The sequence below is a fragment of the Caloenas nicobarica genome, chromosome 3 (assembly GCF_036013445.1).
Source record: "Caloenas nicobarica isolate bCalNic1 chromosome 3, bCalNic1.hap1, whole genome shotgun sequence".
NCBI lineage: Eukaryota > Metazoa > Chordata > Aves > Columbiformes > Columbidae > Caloenas > Caloenas nicobarica.
In genome coordinates, this window is record NC_088247.1 from 104,194,545 (window position 1) to 104,210,188 (window position 15,644).

The 15,644-nt window shown below is 44.5% G+C and overlaps 1 protein-coding gene across 1 annotated transcript in view; it reads left to right on the top strand.

The window, feature by feature from the left end:
• XDH (xanthine dehydrogenase) overlaps positions 1–13,336 on the top strand; it is a 52,449-nt gene extending 39,113 nt beyond the window's left edge. The window contains exons 28-37 of the mRNA XM_065632370.1: positions 518–599; positions 885–980; positions 1,698–1,826; positions 2,790–2,864; positions 3,695–3,747; positions 4,894–5,008; positions 5,666–5,731; positions 7,456–7,644; positions 8,722–8,889; positions 9,888–13,336. Coding sequence (XP_065488442.1) covers positions 518–599; positions 885–980; positions 1,698–1,826; positions 2,790–2,864; positions 3,695–3,747; positions 4,894–5,008; positions 5,666–5,731; positions 7,456–7,644; positions 8,722–8,889; positions 9,888–9,938 — 1,024 coding nt within the window. The 3' untranslated portion in view covers positions 9,939–13,336. The remainder of the gene's footprint in view (positions 1–517; positions 600–884; positions 981–1,697; positions 1,827–2,789; positions 2,865–3,694; positions 3,748–4,893; positions 5,009–5,665; positions 5,732–7,455; positions 7,645–8,721; positions 8,890–9,887) is intronic.
• Positions 13,337–15,644: the final 2,308 nt, after the last annotated feature.

The following is a 15,644-nucleotide window of genomic DNA, read 5'->3' on the forward strand; positions in this document are numbered from 1 at the left end:
AACTTGAGTGATGCAAAGTCAGACCATATATTTGCAAGGTGACTTGTAAAAATTTATCTTTTTTAAATTCCTTCAGGCTCACTGTGGAAAGAAACTTCTGTCAGTGACCTGGTAGTTTAGATAAGGCAGGAATCTTACCTGGCAGGACAAGATTTTGTTTGGGGAGGTGGGTCTCTTGAGTCTAGCTAGACTTTTCAGATGGCTATCAAGGCAATTTGTGTCGGCTTTCCACTGCCTTATAGTCTTTTTTTTTTTAGTTGGCTTGTATATACAACTGAATAGTTATTATTCCAGACAATTGCTTCTATAATGCCTGGGGGAGCATCTTCTGTTTGGCTTTCTTTTTGTTAGGACCCAGAAACAATGCTAATCTTTCATAAAAGTTACCGATCAACTCACTCTATATTGCATTCAGGTATTTATTTTCTGCTTTGATACCGAAGCTGTTGGAGGGAAGCACGGCACTGTGTTAGGATGAAGGCCTCATAAGTATATGAATAACGTTCTTTCCTTGCAGGCAGAATCGCTGGAAGAAGAGAGGGATGTGCATTATTCCTACCAAATTTGGCATCAGTTTCACTGTTCCATTTCTGAACCAGGTCTGTAAGTGTCATTCTTTTCTTCAGTAGAGAGGGTAGATATATGTTGCCTTCGCCAGTCCCCTCTCCCTTTGTACCAAACAAGAGCTTTTCAGAGAAATAGTAAATGAGTTAAGAAAGAGTATACATTTTTCAAATGGAAATAAGCAAGACAACAATTACGAGTTTATACTGTCCAAAAGACACCACAATGCAGCTGTGTTTTCTGTAGCTTGTAACTACAACATGCCAGATACTTCACTAGTTCATTTATGGTGACTCTTGGATTAATGTTCCTTTTCATAGGCTGGAGCTCTGGTCCATGTGTATACAGATGGCTCTGTGTTACTTACACATGGTGGGACTGAGATGGGTCAAGGACTTCACACCAAAATGATCCAGGTAATAATGAGTTTGGACTTAACCGAATGAGACATCTTTTCAGGAAAATTACACTCACTGTATAGTATTGCCTCAGACAGCTTGAACCTTCCTCTGTGGACGTACATAGGGTAACAAATAATGACTAATTCCTGTTAATTGTCTCAGCAGCAGTGCTGGATTTCCAGAGTATTATTACAATTGAGTGTTAGAATTAGAATCTTCATCATCTTAACTCTTATTATGTAGATAATGCAGGTTACGCTTACAATCTAGCTTCTCTGGCAATTTCTTTTCATCCCATAAAACTACAGTTTACATAAATTTTATGCTAAAAATTAGTCTTATTGCAAACATATTTATCTGCATATTCTAACTTCTTTATAGTTAAAAAGGCCTAAGGGAACAACATTGCTTTGACAGGGAAATGAAAGGGAAACCTAATAGGATTCTTTATCCTCTGATTCTTATAATTGTTGAGAGAAGAATTTAATTCCACAGTAGTGAAATGAATGCCTTTCATTGTGCCAAAAGTGTGCGTGTATGTGCTTGCACACATTCAGTCTGCAATGGCAAACTTAATAATGTTCTGGCTAACTCTAAGTCACCAAATCAACAGAGTCTCCAAGAAAAACGGAACTTAGGACGGGAGAGGGTAGAGGTTGCAGTGTAAGCTATGAATGCTTATGCCCATGTGTAAGAGCAGCTGCTTACCAATTGTTTACCTTTGCTCTGCAGGTTGCTAGCAGGTCACTGGGAATCCCCACCTCCAAAATTCACATCAGTGAGACCAGCACAAACACTGTCCCAAATACCTCCCCGACAGCCGCATCTGTCAGTGCCGACATCAATGGAATGGCCGTCCATGTATGGAAACTGAGTTATTCAAATGAGTGGGTTATAAGCTGGGACTCCAGAGCATGACAAGTTGATGTGTATTTATCTATTGCTTAAGAAAAATACAACCATCAAAAGGCAATTCCAGGCTAAGGATACTTGATAACTTCTTTACCTGCTGTAACTCCTGTTTTTTTCCAAGTTGTTTGACACTCTCCTTCAGTCCTTTTGTAGTTTGAAAATGGACTGTTTTGACTACTCGAAGTGAATAGAAGAACAAAGCATCCATTTAAATAGCTAGCTTCTTAGTAATTATTGTGGTCTTATCTGTAACAAATATATCGTGCTGCAAATATTAATAGCAGGTGGTTTGTGGGCTCTACTCCAGAACCAAAGACCTCTAAGTGTTGATACACTTAGAGCAAACATCCTTCTGTTGCAATGGCATGGTCGTGACTTGCCGACATGTTGGAGTTACCAATGCATATATTTGCAGGGTGTATGACTTCCATTGAAAAGCGAAATTTAGTACTGGTCATTCTCAGACTTAAAGAAAAGAGGAAGGCTGTTTTTATTCCCTTCACAGCTTATCTGAGTAGGTTGAATTTCAGCAAGAGTATTTTTTTTTTTCAGTGCTGCAGGGTCATCTTGCAAGGTATGCTAAGGTGTCCTGCTGTGATTGGTACAGAAAAAGTTACTGTATAAATGATATTCTTCTGATATTTTGCATCATGGTCTGGAAAGTTCTGTGCTGTATTTGGGATTCCCTTCTGCTATCAGCACAGCTAATCTATTTTAAAATCTCTTTGTCAACATTTCTTCCTATATAGCAAACCATCTGTTAGTGAACTTTGTTCCTTTTTGTGATATGCCAGAGTCCTAAAGGCAATGTTGATTTAAACAGAAGGTTCTTTGAAATTCTTATAGGACTCTTAATACTATAAGCTGACTTTTCAAATCTTAAAAGATTGCTTCTCTCTCTTTGTTTTTTAGAATGCATGTCAGACTATCTTAAAAAGACTTGAGCCGATCAAACAGTCTAATCCCAAAGGATCCTGGGAAGACTGGGTAAGCTGTTTGTCATGAGAAAAGTGGGCATTGTCAGAGATTGTTTTAGTGGGCAAACCCTGTATGCAGGTATACCCTTCAGGCCTTCTGCATCTCAGTAACAAAATTTAAGCAAAGACAGTGAAATAGAAACCTGGCAAGGGGAGTAACCAAAGCTTGCAAGAGGTCACCCCCAAAACATCAGTTATCAGTTTAATACTGAGATTTCTCCGCATCCTGGGTCCTGTCTATGACAAACTTGACCAAATAAAAGTCTTGACGGGTTACATGTATCTTTCTAGTCAGACTACAGACCTGGACATGAAGAAACCTGATTTGTAGTGAAGGGATTCTGTAACGAAGATGACTCTAAGCTGCCATCTGCCTCCTGTAGCGCTCCTTGGCTGCAATCGCTCTGTACTCTCAATAGTAAGAGACTGGTGAGCTCTAAGGCTCTTAGGCCATTTTCAGATCCAAGCTCTTCTCTTCATGGGAGGAGCTTTGACTTTGTGATTTGGAAGTCAGGATAGGATTTCCCCTGGCCTCACTCAAGTCAAGATGACCTTTGTCTCTGAGGTGGAAAGCCTAATTTATAGCAGAGAGCTGAATAAATGAGCAAGTCTTATCCCTCTTATTCCTCAAGTTCTGCCCTTGGTAGCTGCTGACGTGGCTTTTTGGGGAAGCAGGTGCATCATGATGTTTCCCTTGGCGCTGCTGGTGCTGGGTAGCATGACAGCTGTCTCTCACTGGACACCTTCTATTCATGCTCTCCTGGAATTATATTTGGGGTAGCTATTTTGCAGAGATTGGTTGGAAAATCACTGTTTTCAAACTCTTGTTCACTTTGCCAGATTAAAGCCGCCTATGAGAACTGTGTTAGCCTGTCAGCCACGGGGTTTTATAGGTGAGTGAATACTGCAGAGGCACAGCTCTTATTCAATTGCATCCAAGGAAATTCTGGGAGGATTTACAGCCCCTGTCCCTCTGTCACTGCTCTAACTTAGGGCTGCATGCTCTTCCCTACCTAGAAATGCTGAACTGAGGTTAACGCTCTACTGGCTGAGGAGAACTGGCTTCTGATGGAGTACGGTTCTTGAGGCCAGGTTCAGATCTCATGTAAATCTGGAGCAGATCTAACCTCGCTCTAGCTGACCTGGGTCTGAGGAGGCACGAATGAAATAGGAGCTTTGCCAGGAGCTCTGCTCTGTGTCAACCTTGTGACTTAGCATTGCACTAGAACTGTCATGCAGGGGAAAAGGGGACAGGGGTTGTCCTTGAGGACAAAGCTACTTACGACAATTGGCTAGAGCAGTATCCTGTCTGTTGTGGCATGAGCAGATACCAGTGTTGTCAACTTAATCCTCCCACTTTAAACTCTTGCTGGTTCCTGTGCAGTTCTGAAATGTGGCACTTTTGTAAGTCAGCTGTACTGCTGGAGGAAAACAGAGATCCATCATATCTGAGGCAGAGGGGTTGACATAAAAAACTAGACACAGTGCTGAGGAGAGCCTGTTTAGGACTAAAATACAATATGAGCTCATTTCTGTTGCATCTCAGAAATGTGTTTTTCTCTTAACCAAGTGACGATCAGTATTTTAATAAACTAGTTTTCAGATAAAGTGTAAGTAAACAGATACAAGGTTTGCCATGAACTGTGCTTAAAATCAGTTCTTAGCTTAATCCAGTTTCTGGTTCAACTTGGTTATCCTCTGAAATTTAATGAACCTCCAAGAAATATTCAACTGCACTCTAAAAGCAAAAGATTTGCTGCTGGATTGGTGGTAATGAGTTCATAATAGTTGTCACAAGTCCTGAGGTTCATGGGAAAATAAAGATGGCTAACATAGTTTGATAGTTTCAGTCAGGTTTTGGAATACACAGCAGCTTTAGCAGATTTCTATTTATAGTTGTTTATACTTTTCATTTCTGCATGGGCTTAATGGAAGGGATGAAACAAAAGTGAATAAGGATTCTGACAAGTTGTAATGTGTTTGTGTTCATTTTGACTGTTCATGGAATGAAATGCAGTTTTGATTTTCTTTGTATCAAGAATTCCTGACCTTGGCTACGACTTTGAAAAGAATGAAGGGAAACCGTTCTGCTACTTCAGTTATGGTGTTGCTTGCTCTGAGGTTGAAATAGACTGCCTGACAGGTGACCACAAGGTGAGCATGTCAGCAGTGAAATGGCTCTCTGTGTTCAGGTGAAGGAAACATTCACAGGGAGTTAGAACAAATATGGGGTGTTAGCCTGTTCCTAGCTCTGTCATTGGTCTGATGTGACCTTCAGTAAATTTCTTAACTCCTCTGTTCCACAGTGCAACAATCCGTAAAGTACAATAAAATGACAATTATCTACCCTGTGGGGATACTAGGAGGCTTAATGAATGATTGCAAAAGTTACTGGATTTGCTAAGTAAGAGATAGCAGCACTGTGTTAGCACAAAAGAGCAGAAACATACTGAAATTGAGTTAATAATTGAAAATAGCACTGAAGACTTATAGAAAGACATAAAAAAGAAAAAAACCCATCAGAATCTGACTTAGTTGGTTATGCTCAGGTACAGAGCACTGACTCTAGCATCTTGGAGCTAATATAAATTGGATCCATTGGACCTTTGGAGAAAATTGCAATGAGTTTCTTTGATTTACTTTAGGCATGAACTCAGATTAAAAGTCAGCATTGAGAGTTGAGCTGAGAAAGATTGTTGAACACTGGCCAAGTGTGGGTAGTGCTTGGATACATCACTCCTCCTGATACAAGGCCATGGTGTACCACTTTCAATGTTCTGTGCTGATTTGTTCTTTATTTCTGACTTTTAGAACATGCGCACAGACATTGTTATGGATGTTGGTACCAGTCTGAACCCAGCCATAGATATAGGACAGGTAAGTGAACTAGTGTTGCTATTTCCACTGTGTTACAGCAATCACACTACCCTCAGGCTTTTCTAGATGAGCCATTATCCCTCTACAGGTTGTGCCTTTGAAAACAGAGCATTTTAAACTTGGGTATCCAGTGAGGCATTTTAGACTAGCTATGAAATCCAGTTTGACCTACACTTAACTATGCAATAGGCACAGAATTATGTAGGGAAATATCGTGTGTGTTGTGGTTTTTTGTTTGTTTGGTTGGGGGTTTTTTTGCCTTGGATATTAAGACTACATGATATTCTCCAGTTACCACCCCACTGATGCTTTTCAGCATCTGCCTTGCCTAAGGAATGAATCCAGATAATACTAATACAATGGAATAACCTCATCTCAGACATAATTTCTACAATGTGGCATGCGAGACTAAATCCCACACCTGCTTTTCATACTCCTATCTGTCAATATCAAGTCTCATTTAATTCAGTGAAAATTCTTCTGTGAATAGTTAGGGTGGCAGATTCTGTCTTCCAGCTACTGCTGTGTAGGGATCTCAGTAGGAAGCTTGCAAATTCTGTGGGCAGGGACAAGCTTATTTCCATATGTTGTGCAGTAATAATCACGAGGAATACCTCTCAGCAAATAAAGGTAATAAACACAGAGTTGTTTGATATACTAGGACATGAATCGTTAGACATTTGCACATGCTCATTTAATCATCTTAGCTCCCTTGCTAACTCTAGATGTTGATATGGCATAACTCCAGTGAAACTGCTGCAGGATTTGAGGTTTATATGAGACCACAATTCGCAGAGCTCTGCTATAGTTAAAATGAAACATCTTTGAAAGTGACATTTATCCTGAAAGAGACTTTTTTTGGAAGTGACTAAGGGGAGAAGGAGTCTTTCTGGTTTTGCAGCCTGTCAGTTTGGGTCTGGGGGTGAAGAGATGGGCTATATGGAGCCTGTCAGGGATCTCAGCTTCCTGTGTCCTTCCATGAATAGCTGCAGAGGATCTGGGGGTGGGAGAGAGAAAGAATGCTGTACGACTGCAGGAACACAAGCATGCAGAGCTGGGTTAATGAATGTTTGTGCCAAATCTTTAGGCTGGTCTGTCTGTCAGATCTTTCTGTGGGCACAGAGAGCAGAGCTGCTTTATCTAGGGTTGTTTGAGCACATCACCCTCTCATAGCTGCTCCCCTCCCCTGCCTTTTTTTTCTCCTCCTGAAATTTATAGTTTTTGCAGGTGTCTGTGCTGATGACCTGAGAATATGCAGCACTTAGGAAAGCATTTATACTGAAATAAAAACCAAAACATAGTTTGTCTTCCTGTGTCATGTCATCTTCAGTCCTTTTAATCTTCTTGTCCTTTCAATTATCAGCAAGTACAACTCATTCAGTGTTAAACTGCCTGTGAAGTAATCAATATTTCGGCATTGATTTTTTTTTTCCCTTGCTTCATCAGAAAATTCTTGTCCCGTGTTTACAGCATATCTGTTCACATGTATTTGTAAATTGCTTCACCTGCCAGGGAAATGCAGTCACAACTATATGGGAACACAGGAATTGTGCAAAGGTGCCAGACTGTACTCAGCAGAAGGGACAAGAGTTTTGAGATTAAAAGTGGGAAATGAGTCAGAAGGGGAGGGCTGAAAACTCTGGTGGAAATCATCACTGTTTGTTCTTGTCCAGGGAAGAACAACACACAAAAAAGAATGTAACCTTGTTTGCATGTGTTCGTAGATAGAAGGAGCATTTGTCCAAGGCCTTGGGCTCTTCACCATGGAGGAGCTGCGCTATTCTCCTGAAGGAAACTTGTATACTCGAGGGCCTGGGATGTACAAAATCCCAGCATTTGGAGACATCCCAACAGAATTCTATGTGTCTCTTCTCCGTGACTGCCCAAACAGCAAGGCGGTTTATTCATCCAAGGTATACCTACCAGATCTGCAGGCCTCTCACTGCTCTGTAATTTTGTGAAGCTGAGTGTGATAAAGTAATGATGTATGTGTCTAAATAATTTATCCTGTTATACTGGCTTTATTCTGGGCTTAGGACATGTCCCCATTCCTTATCAGAAATATGTATACTCTCCGTTACAGCTAGGAAGAGCTGAAATAACCTGCACATTGCTGCCCTGATGGTCTATTAGAGAGAGCAGAAGTGTCTTTGCTGTGCCAGTTCTGCTGTAGCAGAGGCTGCCAGCCTCCCACTGCATGTCAGCTCCCTGATTGCCCCTACCTGGCACCAGAGCCACCACTGCAGAGAACATTTCCAGCAGTGTCGCTTCCCAGATCAGATATACCACGATCTTGTGTCCGAGTTTTCATGTTGTGCTTTCTTTGCTGTTTCACAGTGCTCATGTCACCCTTAAATGTCCATTATTAATCCACATGGCCCACTGCAGTCAGTCCTGTTCTGTGCAGTCAGTGATGGCTGCACAGAGCAGGACTGGATGTACAGCATCAATTAATTTGCTTCACTTATGGTTCAATGGAGCATTTAGAGAGGCCACGCAGCATCCTTATGTGTATATGCCTGGCCTGGCTCCCTACAGTTTCCCTTGTCCCCTCCATCCATCCATAGGAACATCTTTATCAATGAGAACTATTTGGGTGATGAGCGCTGATGGCAGAATGAAGAAAAAAGGGGCAGGCAGGGACCTCAGTACTAGATAATAATTGTGTAATCCCTGAGGGAGGCATTCCTGCTGTTTCAGAAGGACCCCCAGTGATGGAGCATACTGCTCTCTGCCCAAACAGTTCACCACTGCCTTATCTGAACTCCCTTTAGCATCCCCAAAAGCTGTGGGAATGAGTTAGTACCTTTTTCCTTTATAACAGCCTTGCTGTGTTAGAAATCTTTTGTTTTCCTACAAAATGAATGAGGAATGAGATCAATTCCTGATTGTCACGTAGGTCTTGCTCATCTTTCTGTTAGACTCATGAACCTTTCCAGGGCCAGGACTATTTTGGGCTGCAGCCTCACTCTTGCTTTTGTTTTGTCTAGGCTGTGGGAGAGCCACCTCTGTTCCTGTCTGCCTCAGTGTTTTATGCCATTAAAGATGCCATCTACTCGGCAAGGAAGGACTCTGGCCTAACTGAGCCATTCAGGCTGGACAGCCCTGCCACGCCAGAGAGGATCTGCAATGCTTGTGTGGACATCTTCACCAAAATGGTAACAGCTTCTGGTTTCATAGTCTGCTCCCTAACCAGCCTGCTTCAAATGGAGTGTGTGTGCTGGTCACAGTGGCCCAGGTCTGGGATTAGGGCAGGATGGGGAGGTTGTGGCCCCACTTGAGCTGATTTTTATTTCAGGGGTATTATCCTTCATTTAACGGGCCACCAAATGTACAGACCAGCATTGCTAGGGCTCCCATTGCAGGAAGGGCTGCCATACAGTAGCACTGAACCTGCAGTTCATTCCTCCATCCTTAGGTGCTGTCTGTAGAACAAAGCACTGACAACTTGTCCTACTGGTCCTGACCATGATTTCCTAGGGGATCACCACCACTAACATATCTTGCAGGTCAACTCTGTGATTTAGTGGTGTTTCTCAGGGAGGGAGGGAGAGGAAAGTCTTCCTGAAAACGCTCACTCGGCTGAATGTTATGACCACAGGTGTCTCCTTAGAGGCTGTGGGGTTGATCTGAAGGAGTGCAGGATTTAATTCTGTAACTCTCTCTTCATGGTCTCTTCCTCTGTCACTGTGTTGTGACAGAGCTGCATAGAATTGGGTCCGTCCAGAGTCCTACTGATTCCAGTGACTCAGAAAACAGCTGTCCATGTGGACGTCCTCCAGGCTTTCATCAGCTTGATCCCCACTGTGGTTAAGAGCAAAACCTGGGTATCTTAGTCCTTCTCACCTAATGCTTGGATTGATCTCTGGGGAGAAAGACTCAGAAATAGTTTTGAGAACATGCACTAACTGTTGACCATCAGGTCTTCAGCCAGAGCCAGGCACAGCCTCTAATAGAAGTGCCATGAGACAGGTATCTGTGTTTTGAAAGACAGATATGAGCTCAGATCTTCAACAGTACAAACTCACCTACCTCAAAGGGACCATGGTGGGGCACACCAAACCCAGGCTAGGACCCTGCCTTGTTGCCACTGTTGCTAACTGGTTTTTATTTGTTTGTTTCTGGTTGTTTTGTTTTGTTTTTTTCCTCTTTACAGTGCCCTTCTGCTGAGCCAGGGACCTTTAAGCCGTGGTCTGTGCGTGTGTAAGAGGAAAGTATGATGAGCAAACTCTGCTCGTGAAACTGAGCTTACACCAGAGGGACCACAAGGCAGTAGGACTATAATGGAAAAAAAAAAAATCTGTGTTCATGTGTCCCATCCACTGATTCATGGAGCTTTCACATTTAATTGTCCAATTATTATTTTCTCTAGGAGAGAGAATTGCTGCCGCATTATAGCTCTGATGTAAATTCAAATGGAGAGCAAGTGGAAGGTGATGTTATCCAGGTGTAATTGAAAAATCTTATAGTTTTCATTTAAAATTGCTACAAGGATGGGAGACATGCTTATTACCAGCCAATGTGAAACTGCAGGGTGGTTGTTTGTTGTTGGTGTTTTGTTTTGTTTTGTTTTTCCTACTGTGAGGAAAAGATGGATCCCCTTGTGATGCGATGCCAAGAAGGACTTAATTTGAACCCAGAAAAACAGTCCTCTAGCTGAGATGGGAGAAGGGATGAGAGGCACTGAGGGCTGGACCCTGTTGTGCCCCCTCTGCACACCAAGCCAGATGTACACTAGAGGAAGATGAGGAGGAGTTTTGATGTTAGCTGACGATGATCGTCTCACATACGTAACAAAAGTGATTCAGAGGAAATCCCTAAAATGTGACCAATAGCTGATTTATCCTTAGATGAATGAGGATCGCTTTGTCTACACCAGGGCTTTAATGACTTTTTAGTTCATGTGCTACCTTGTCTTCTCTGATTAAAGACAAAAACTAAAGATACCAAGAAGTCTTCCAGCAAGATGCTGATTTATTTGACTCGCTCAGCCTTTTTCCCACCGTACCTCCACATCTTTCCTCCATCTTTTAAGCAGGAGAGGGCATCTGAGAAAGGGACCTTGGAGTAGTGGAAGAAGTGACTCACAGTTGTTCTCAAGGCAACTTATACCAGCTCAGGAAAGGGACAGGACAGGGACAGACACAGCTGGGGATTAGTTGGCTCTGGGTGCCCTCTAGGGTCAATCCCTTGCCATCATGCTATGGCCTGGCCTTTTCAAGACAACCCTTAGTTTTGCAGAATGTAAGAGAATGTGTATGCTTCGCTACAGGGACTGCTTGTCTGAGAAATGTGCCAACTATGTCACGACCTCATGCCTTTTGGGTTGAATGTATTTTTTGTGTTGGATTTAATGCTGAGCATCCCTCTTCACAGGTTTTGGCACTCAGGTTTAATGCTGTAGCATTGCGTTACCTCTAGATGATATTGGCCATGTACTATACTTGCCCATCACCTGCAAACTTTTATCTGTTTTTCTGGCCCACAGCTTTATGAAAACGTCCTTTTTCTATTTTTGCACTCCTAGGGCCATCAAAATAATATGATGCAAGAGGGTGTAACTCTATTGCCTTATACAAATTTTGCTCACATACATCCTGCTTGAAATTTGCCTTCATCTTAGGATCTAACAATGTATGCACAGTTTGAAACTTTTTTTTTTTAAGCACTCCAGGGCATTTAGTTTGGAAAAGTGTAAATTTATTTCTCGCTTAAAATATTCTAGGTCTACCATTTGGGAAAAGGGCATTTGTATATGTGAGTTGCAGAAAATATTTTGTGCCTGCTGGGCTTGCTGTGTAATTGTTTTATTAATTGAAATATGATATCGTTGTTTCTTAAGCTCTGAGGTGCTGGCCAAGAACACATTTTTGTTTTCTCCTGAAAGCTGGCAATATGTAAAAAACCTCTTAGAGTAGAAAATGTGATCATTTGTGCGCAAGACCAGCTACTGGAGCCTGTGTATTCCCCTTCTTGAATGTCCGCAGAGGGATACAAAATGCAAAATCTGCAAGGCAGACAGGTATCAGCACTGTTTCTGCAGCATTTGACCTCATGGGATCACCAGACCCGCTCATTCAAACCAGACCAAGAGTGCCACAAAGGGAACATCATCATGTGTGTTAATGCAGAACACGGGGAGCTACAGGCAGAGAGTGTGATATCGAGGAGCTTCCAGCGCCGTCTCAGGAGAAAGCTGCCAGCATTCATGGGGACCTTCTCCCCGTGAGAGTCCTGGGGCATGGCGGGATGTCACTGGCAGGAGGAGTGAGTGCTCTGTGTCCCCCATGGTTCTGGGACCACCTTTTTCATCCTTTCAGAATAGGTTTGCAGTGTCTCACGTAGCCACACTGACTGCCTGGTGAGGTGAGATTTTTTTTTAAACTAAATTTGTTGAGGCTCTCTTTTGTTATTCACTTTGTACATTAATTGGATGTGCATTTGCCAAGTTACGTGTATATGCAATGGTCAGAGCGGTGTAGTTCAGTGCAGACTTTAGCCTGTGGAGCCACTTTTGCTGCATCCCCAGTGATCTGCTGTTTCCCGGGAAGCAGTCTTTGTCCTCAAGCCCATCCCGCCCCAGGGCCCTCTTATTACCTTTCCACAGCCACTGGCTGATGGAAGGAGGAAACATCTTCTCTTAGGGGTGCACAGGAATTGAATGTAGGCAATATCAAATACCAGAGAGGAGGACCGGGGAGGGAGGGGGGAATAGTATAAAATTATGGTTACAAAATAATTACAGAAACTGGTTTGGAGGGTTTAGGAAAAAGGGAAGCTTGGAGACTAACACGAATTTACAGGGAGATCAATGCAATACCTGGCTGGGCTGCAGGTGGAACAGGGACCTGAAGGAAGACAAAGCTGAGATTTTCATTTCACCTCTAGCGTCTTAACACTTCATACATCGCTTTCCCATGGAAACAAGTGCCGGATACCTTAGGGAAGGACTGGGACCCACTACGGAGGGCCGTGAGGAAGAGGAGATATTGCTGTAATATTGCCGGACTTAAAACGTGCTCTGTACTACCGAGCTGTCAGGGAATAGCTCTCCTGTCATGAGTGCACAGCACAGTCCTCTCTGAGGTGCCGTGTCAGATCTCTTCACGCACATCTCGCTGCTCGGCATTTCAACTTGCAGTTGCGGAAGACGGGAAAGCTACTTATGAAGAGAAAAATGTTCCTTTCCTAGTACTTTTCAGTGAAATGCAGCGTGGATGGATGACTCTAATGTTAAGTGTATTTGGAGATTTGCCGCTTCTCCCCTTGCAGAAGTGTGTCCTCAGAAGAGGAACTGCGCCATCTTGCTGGACTGTAAAATATTACGCACAATAACGGCACTTAAGGAATTATTACTGTAGCTGGATACTTTGTGGGAGGGTGAAAGGAGGCCACCCCATTTCGCGTCTTAACACTATTTATCGCATGTCCCTTGATGAGAGAGAGAGGCCAAGTTTTTGGTGATTGTTTTAGGTCACTTCTAATCAACAGTTTTCACACTGTCGTTCTTTAATGAGCATTATCAAATTGGTGTCTTTGTCGCAGGCAGAATTCTCTGTGAGTGTCACAACATTGCAAAATAAAGCTAAAAAAATATTCTGGAAACTACTCTGCTATGGTGAAAGTCTGTCACGATTTGCAACCTGGACAACTTCAGCTCATCCTTGGCATTTGGCCAAGGCGGGACCCTTCCCAGAGGCAGATCAGCTCAGTGCCCAGTGCTGGGAGAGGGTGGATGGTTGCTCCAGGCCACCCAGCCAGACAGGGCAGGTAACCCAGCTGGAGAGCCTGGGCCTCTACCCAGGCCACTCTGGCAGCCAAGTACAAAAGAAGGCCCAGTCCCTGGCAGCTTTCTGCCAGGAGGAGCTTAGAGCAGTCACATCACATTTCCCACAGCAGCGTCGTGATGAATCCTTGATGTTTCTGGCCACCTCCACCGGGCCCACCAGCTGCTGAGACAAGGTGGCGTGGCTGGTGCCTGGTCCAGAATGCCTTATCCTCGTCTCACTGCTGGTGAGTACAGGTGAAAGCCAGGCTTGGCCCGTTTGAGTTAACCCCTGAAGGGGGGAACCTCACTCAAAACTTGCAAATGGAGCAGGCATCATGTCATGTGCCTGGGGCTCTCTTGAGCAGGAGATGCGGGGTTTTAAACGGGAGCAGTTCACACAGAGGAGGTATGACCAAAGGATGGGCCAGGCCTTTCTGGAGTGTGAAGGACTGGGATCATCTCCAGTGGTTCCGCAGAAGGCTGTGCCACTCTGTGTTGTATCTCACCTACTTGTGCAGAGTAGACAGACATCAGGCGATATGCTTCTTTACGAGGGCTTCTTGTACCTGCATGGGGAGGTTTGTCACAAAGAAGCCATTGCCAAACCTCTTGGCTCAAAAGGCAGCCCAGAAGACGGAAGGGCAGTCCAGGCAGAGCATGAGGGTGCTGGTGTGGTTTGTAGCAAGTCCGACCCAACCTACCCTGAAACACGAGGTTTGCTGAGAGCTGTTTACCCCACTACAGTTCAGTTCATGCATTTTTCCCAGCCCCAAAGCCATATGTTTCTCCAGTGCCTGCTCTTGCAGCATTTAAATGCAATTCAGCCACATGAAGAGCCATGATACCCTGACCCTGGCCACGGTCTGTCTCAGCTCTCCGATGTGCCTTATGGAGTTGTGACATGGACAAGTGTGACATGCAGCTGTGGAAAAAGGGTCTGTTCAGCCCATATCCGGAAGGGCTTGCATTTGGATTAACACCCTTCAAAGAACTCCCTCCAGCCAGCGTATTGCTACTAGGTCTCTGGGGTGCTGAGAAGCTCTGTCAGCAAACTGCTAGAAAACGGGAATGCAGAAAGGTCCCAGCGGTAGAAATGTGACAGCTGCTTCTTTTGTTGGAGGGACAGCTCGCTGAACATCTGCTCTGATAACCAGCTGTAGGTCCACTGCACTTGGGTGTCGGTGAACTCGGGGAGAAGGCTGTCTGCTGGCAGCCCGGCCCGCCGCAGCAGATGACCCAGCTCCTGCCTGAGGAAGCCAAATGCCACCACGTAGTCGTACCGGACGAGACAGGGCCGGCAGAGGCTGACGAGTGGTCCCCAAGTCACGCTGGCGTTGTGCGGTCCGCTGTCTATGATGTCCTGAACAAAGCTGCTGAAGGAAGGGCTGCTGCCCGTGCCTTGCATGAACGCGGAGATCAGCCTCTGGAAAGGGTCCCTGATGAACAGCACTTTGGTGTAAGACCCCAGCACGGCCTCTACCTCCGTTAGGTTGAACTCACTCAGCTGCGTCTCCGGAGCGTGCCGCCGAGGGTAGGGAAGCAGCACCGGGACCGTCATGTTTTCCTTCTCCTCTAGTTTCTCTAAAAGCTGCTGCCATTCCTCCACCCCTGTTGACGGCACTTGGCAGTAGAGGAGGTCCAGCTTGGTGCTCACCCTCAAACTTGAGAGCAGGCGGGCTCTCTCCTCCCGGCTCTTTGGAAGCACGGTGGCTTTGCCTGATCGGCTGCAGAAAGCTCTCAGTCTCTTCTTCCTGAGCTGCTGAATGTGAAGGAAGGTGTCCAGTGTCAAAGTGAAGTCCTCCTCCACCTTGGGGACCAGGTCACCTGGGAAGCACCATTTGAAGACAGGGGTGAGGAAAACCCATAGTGGACCTCTGCCCCAAGCTGGCACCCCAGCGTGGGATGCTGTGGCAGGCTCTTTTCCAGCTATTCCAGTGTGGAAAGGACAGAAAACAAATGAAGAAGGAAGGGTAGGAGAGGGGAGACCACTCTGCCTGGCAAAGAGCCTGGTTTTGCTGGGGAAGCAGGTTTCTGTCCCTGTGAATGTGTGAGCACATGGACACCGAGACCTGCTTTCCCCAAACCGCCGTGTCTGAGCACTGATCTTGACTGTAGATTTGTGACATGGACCCTGTTCTTCACTAA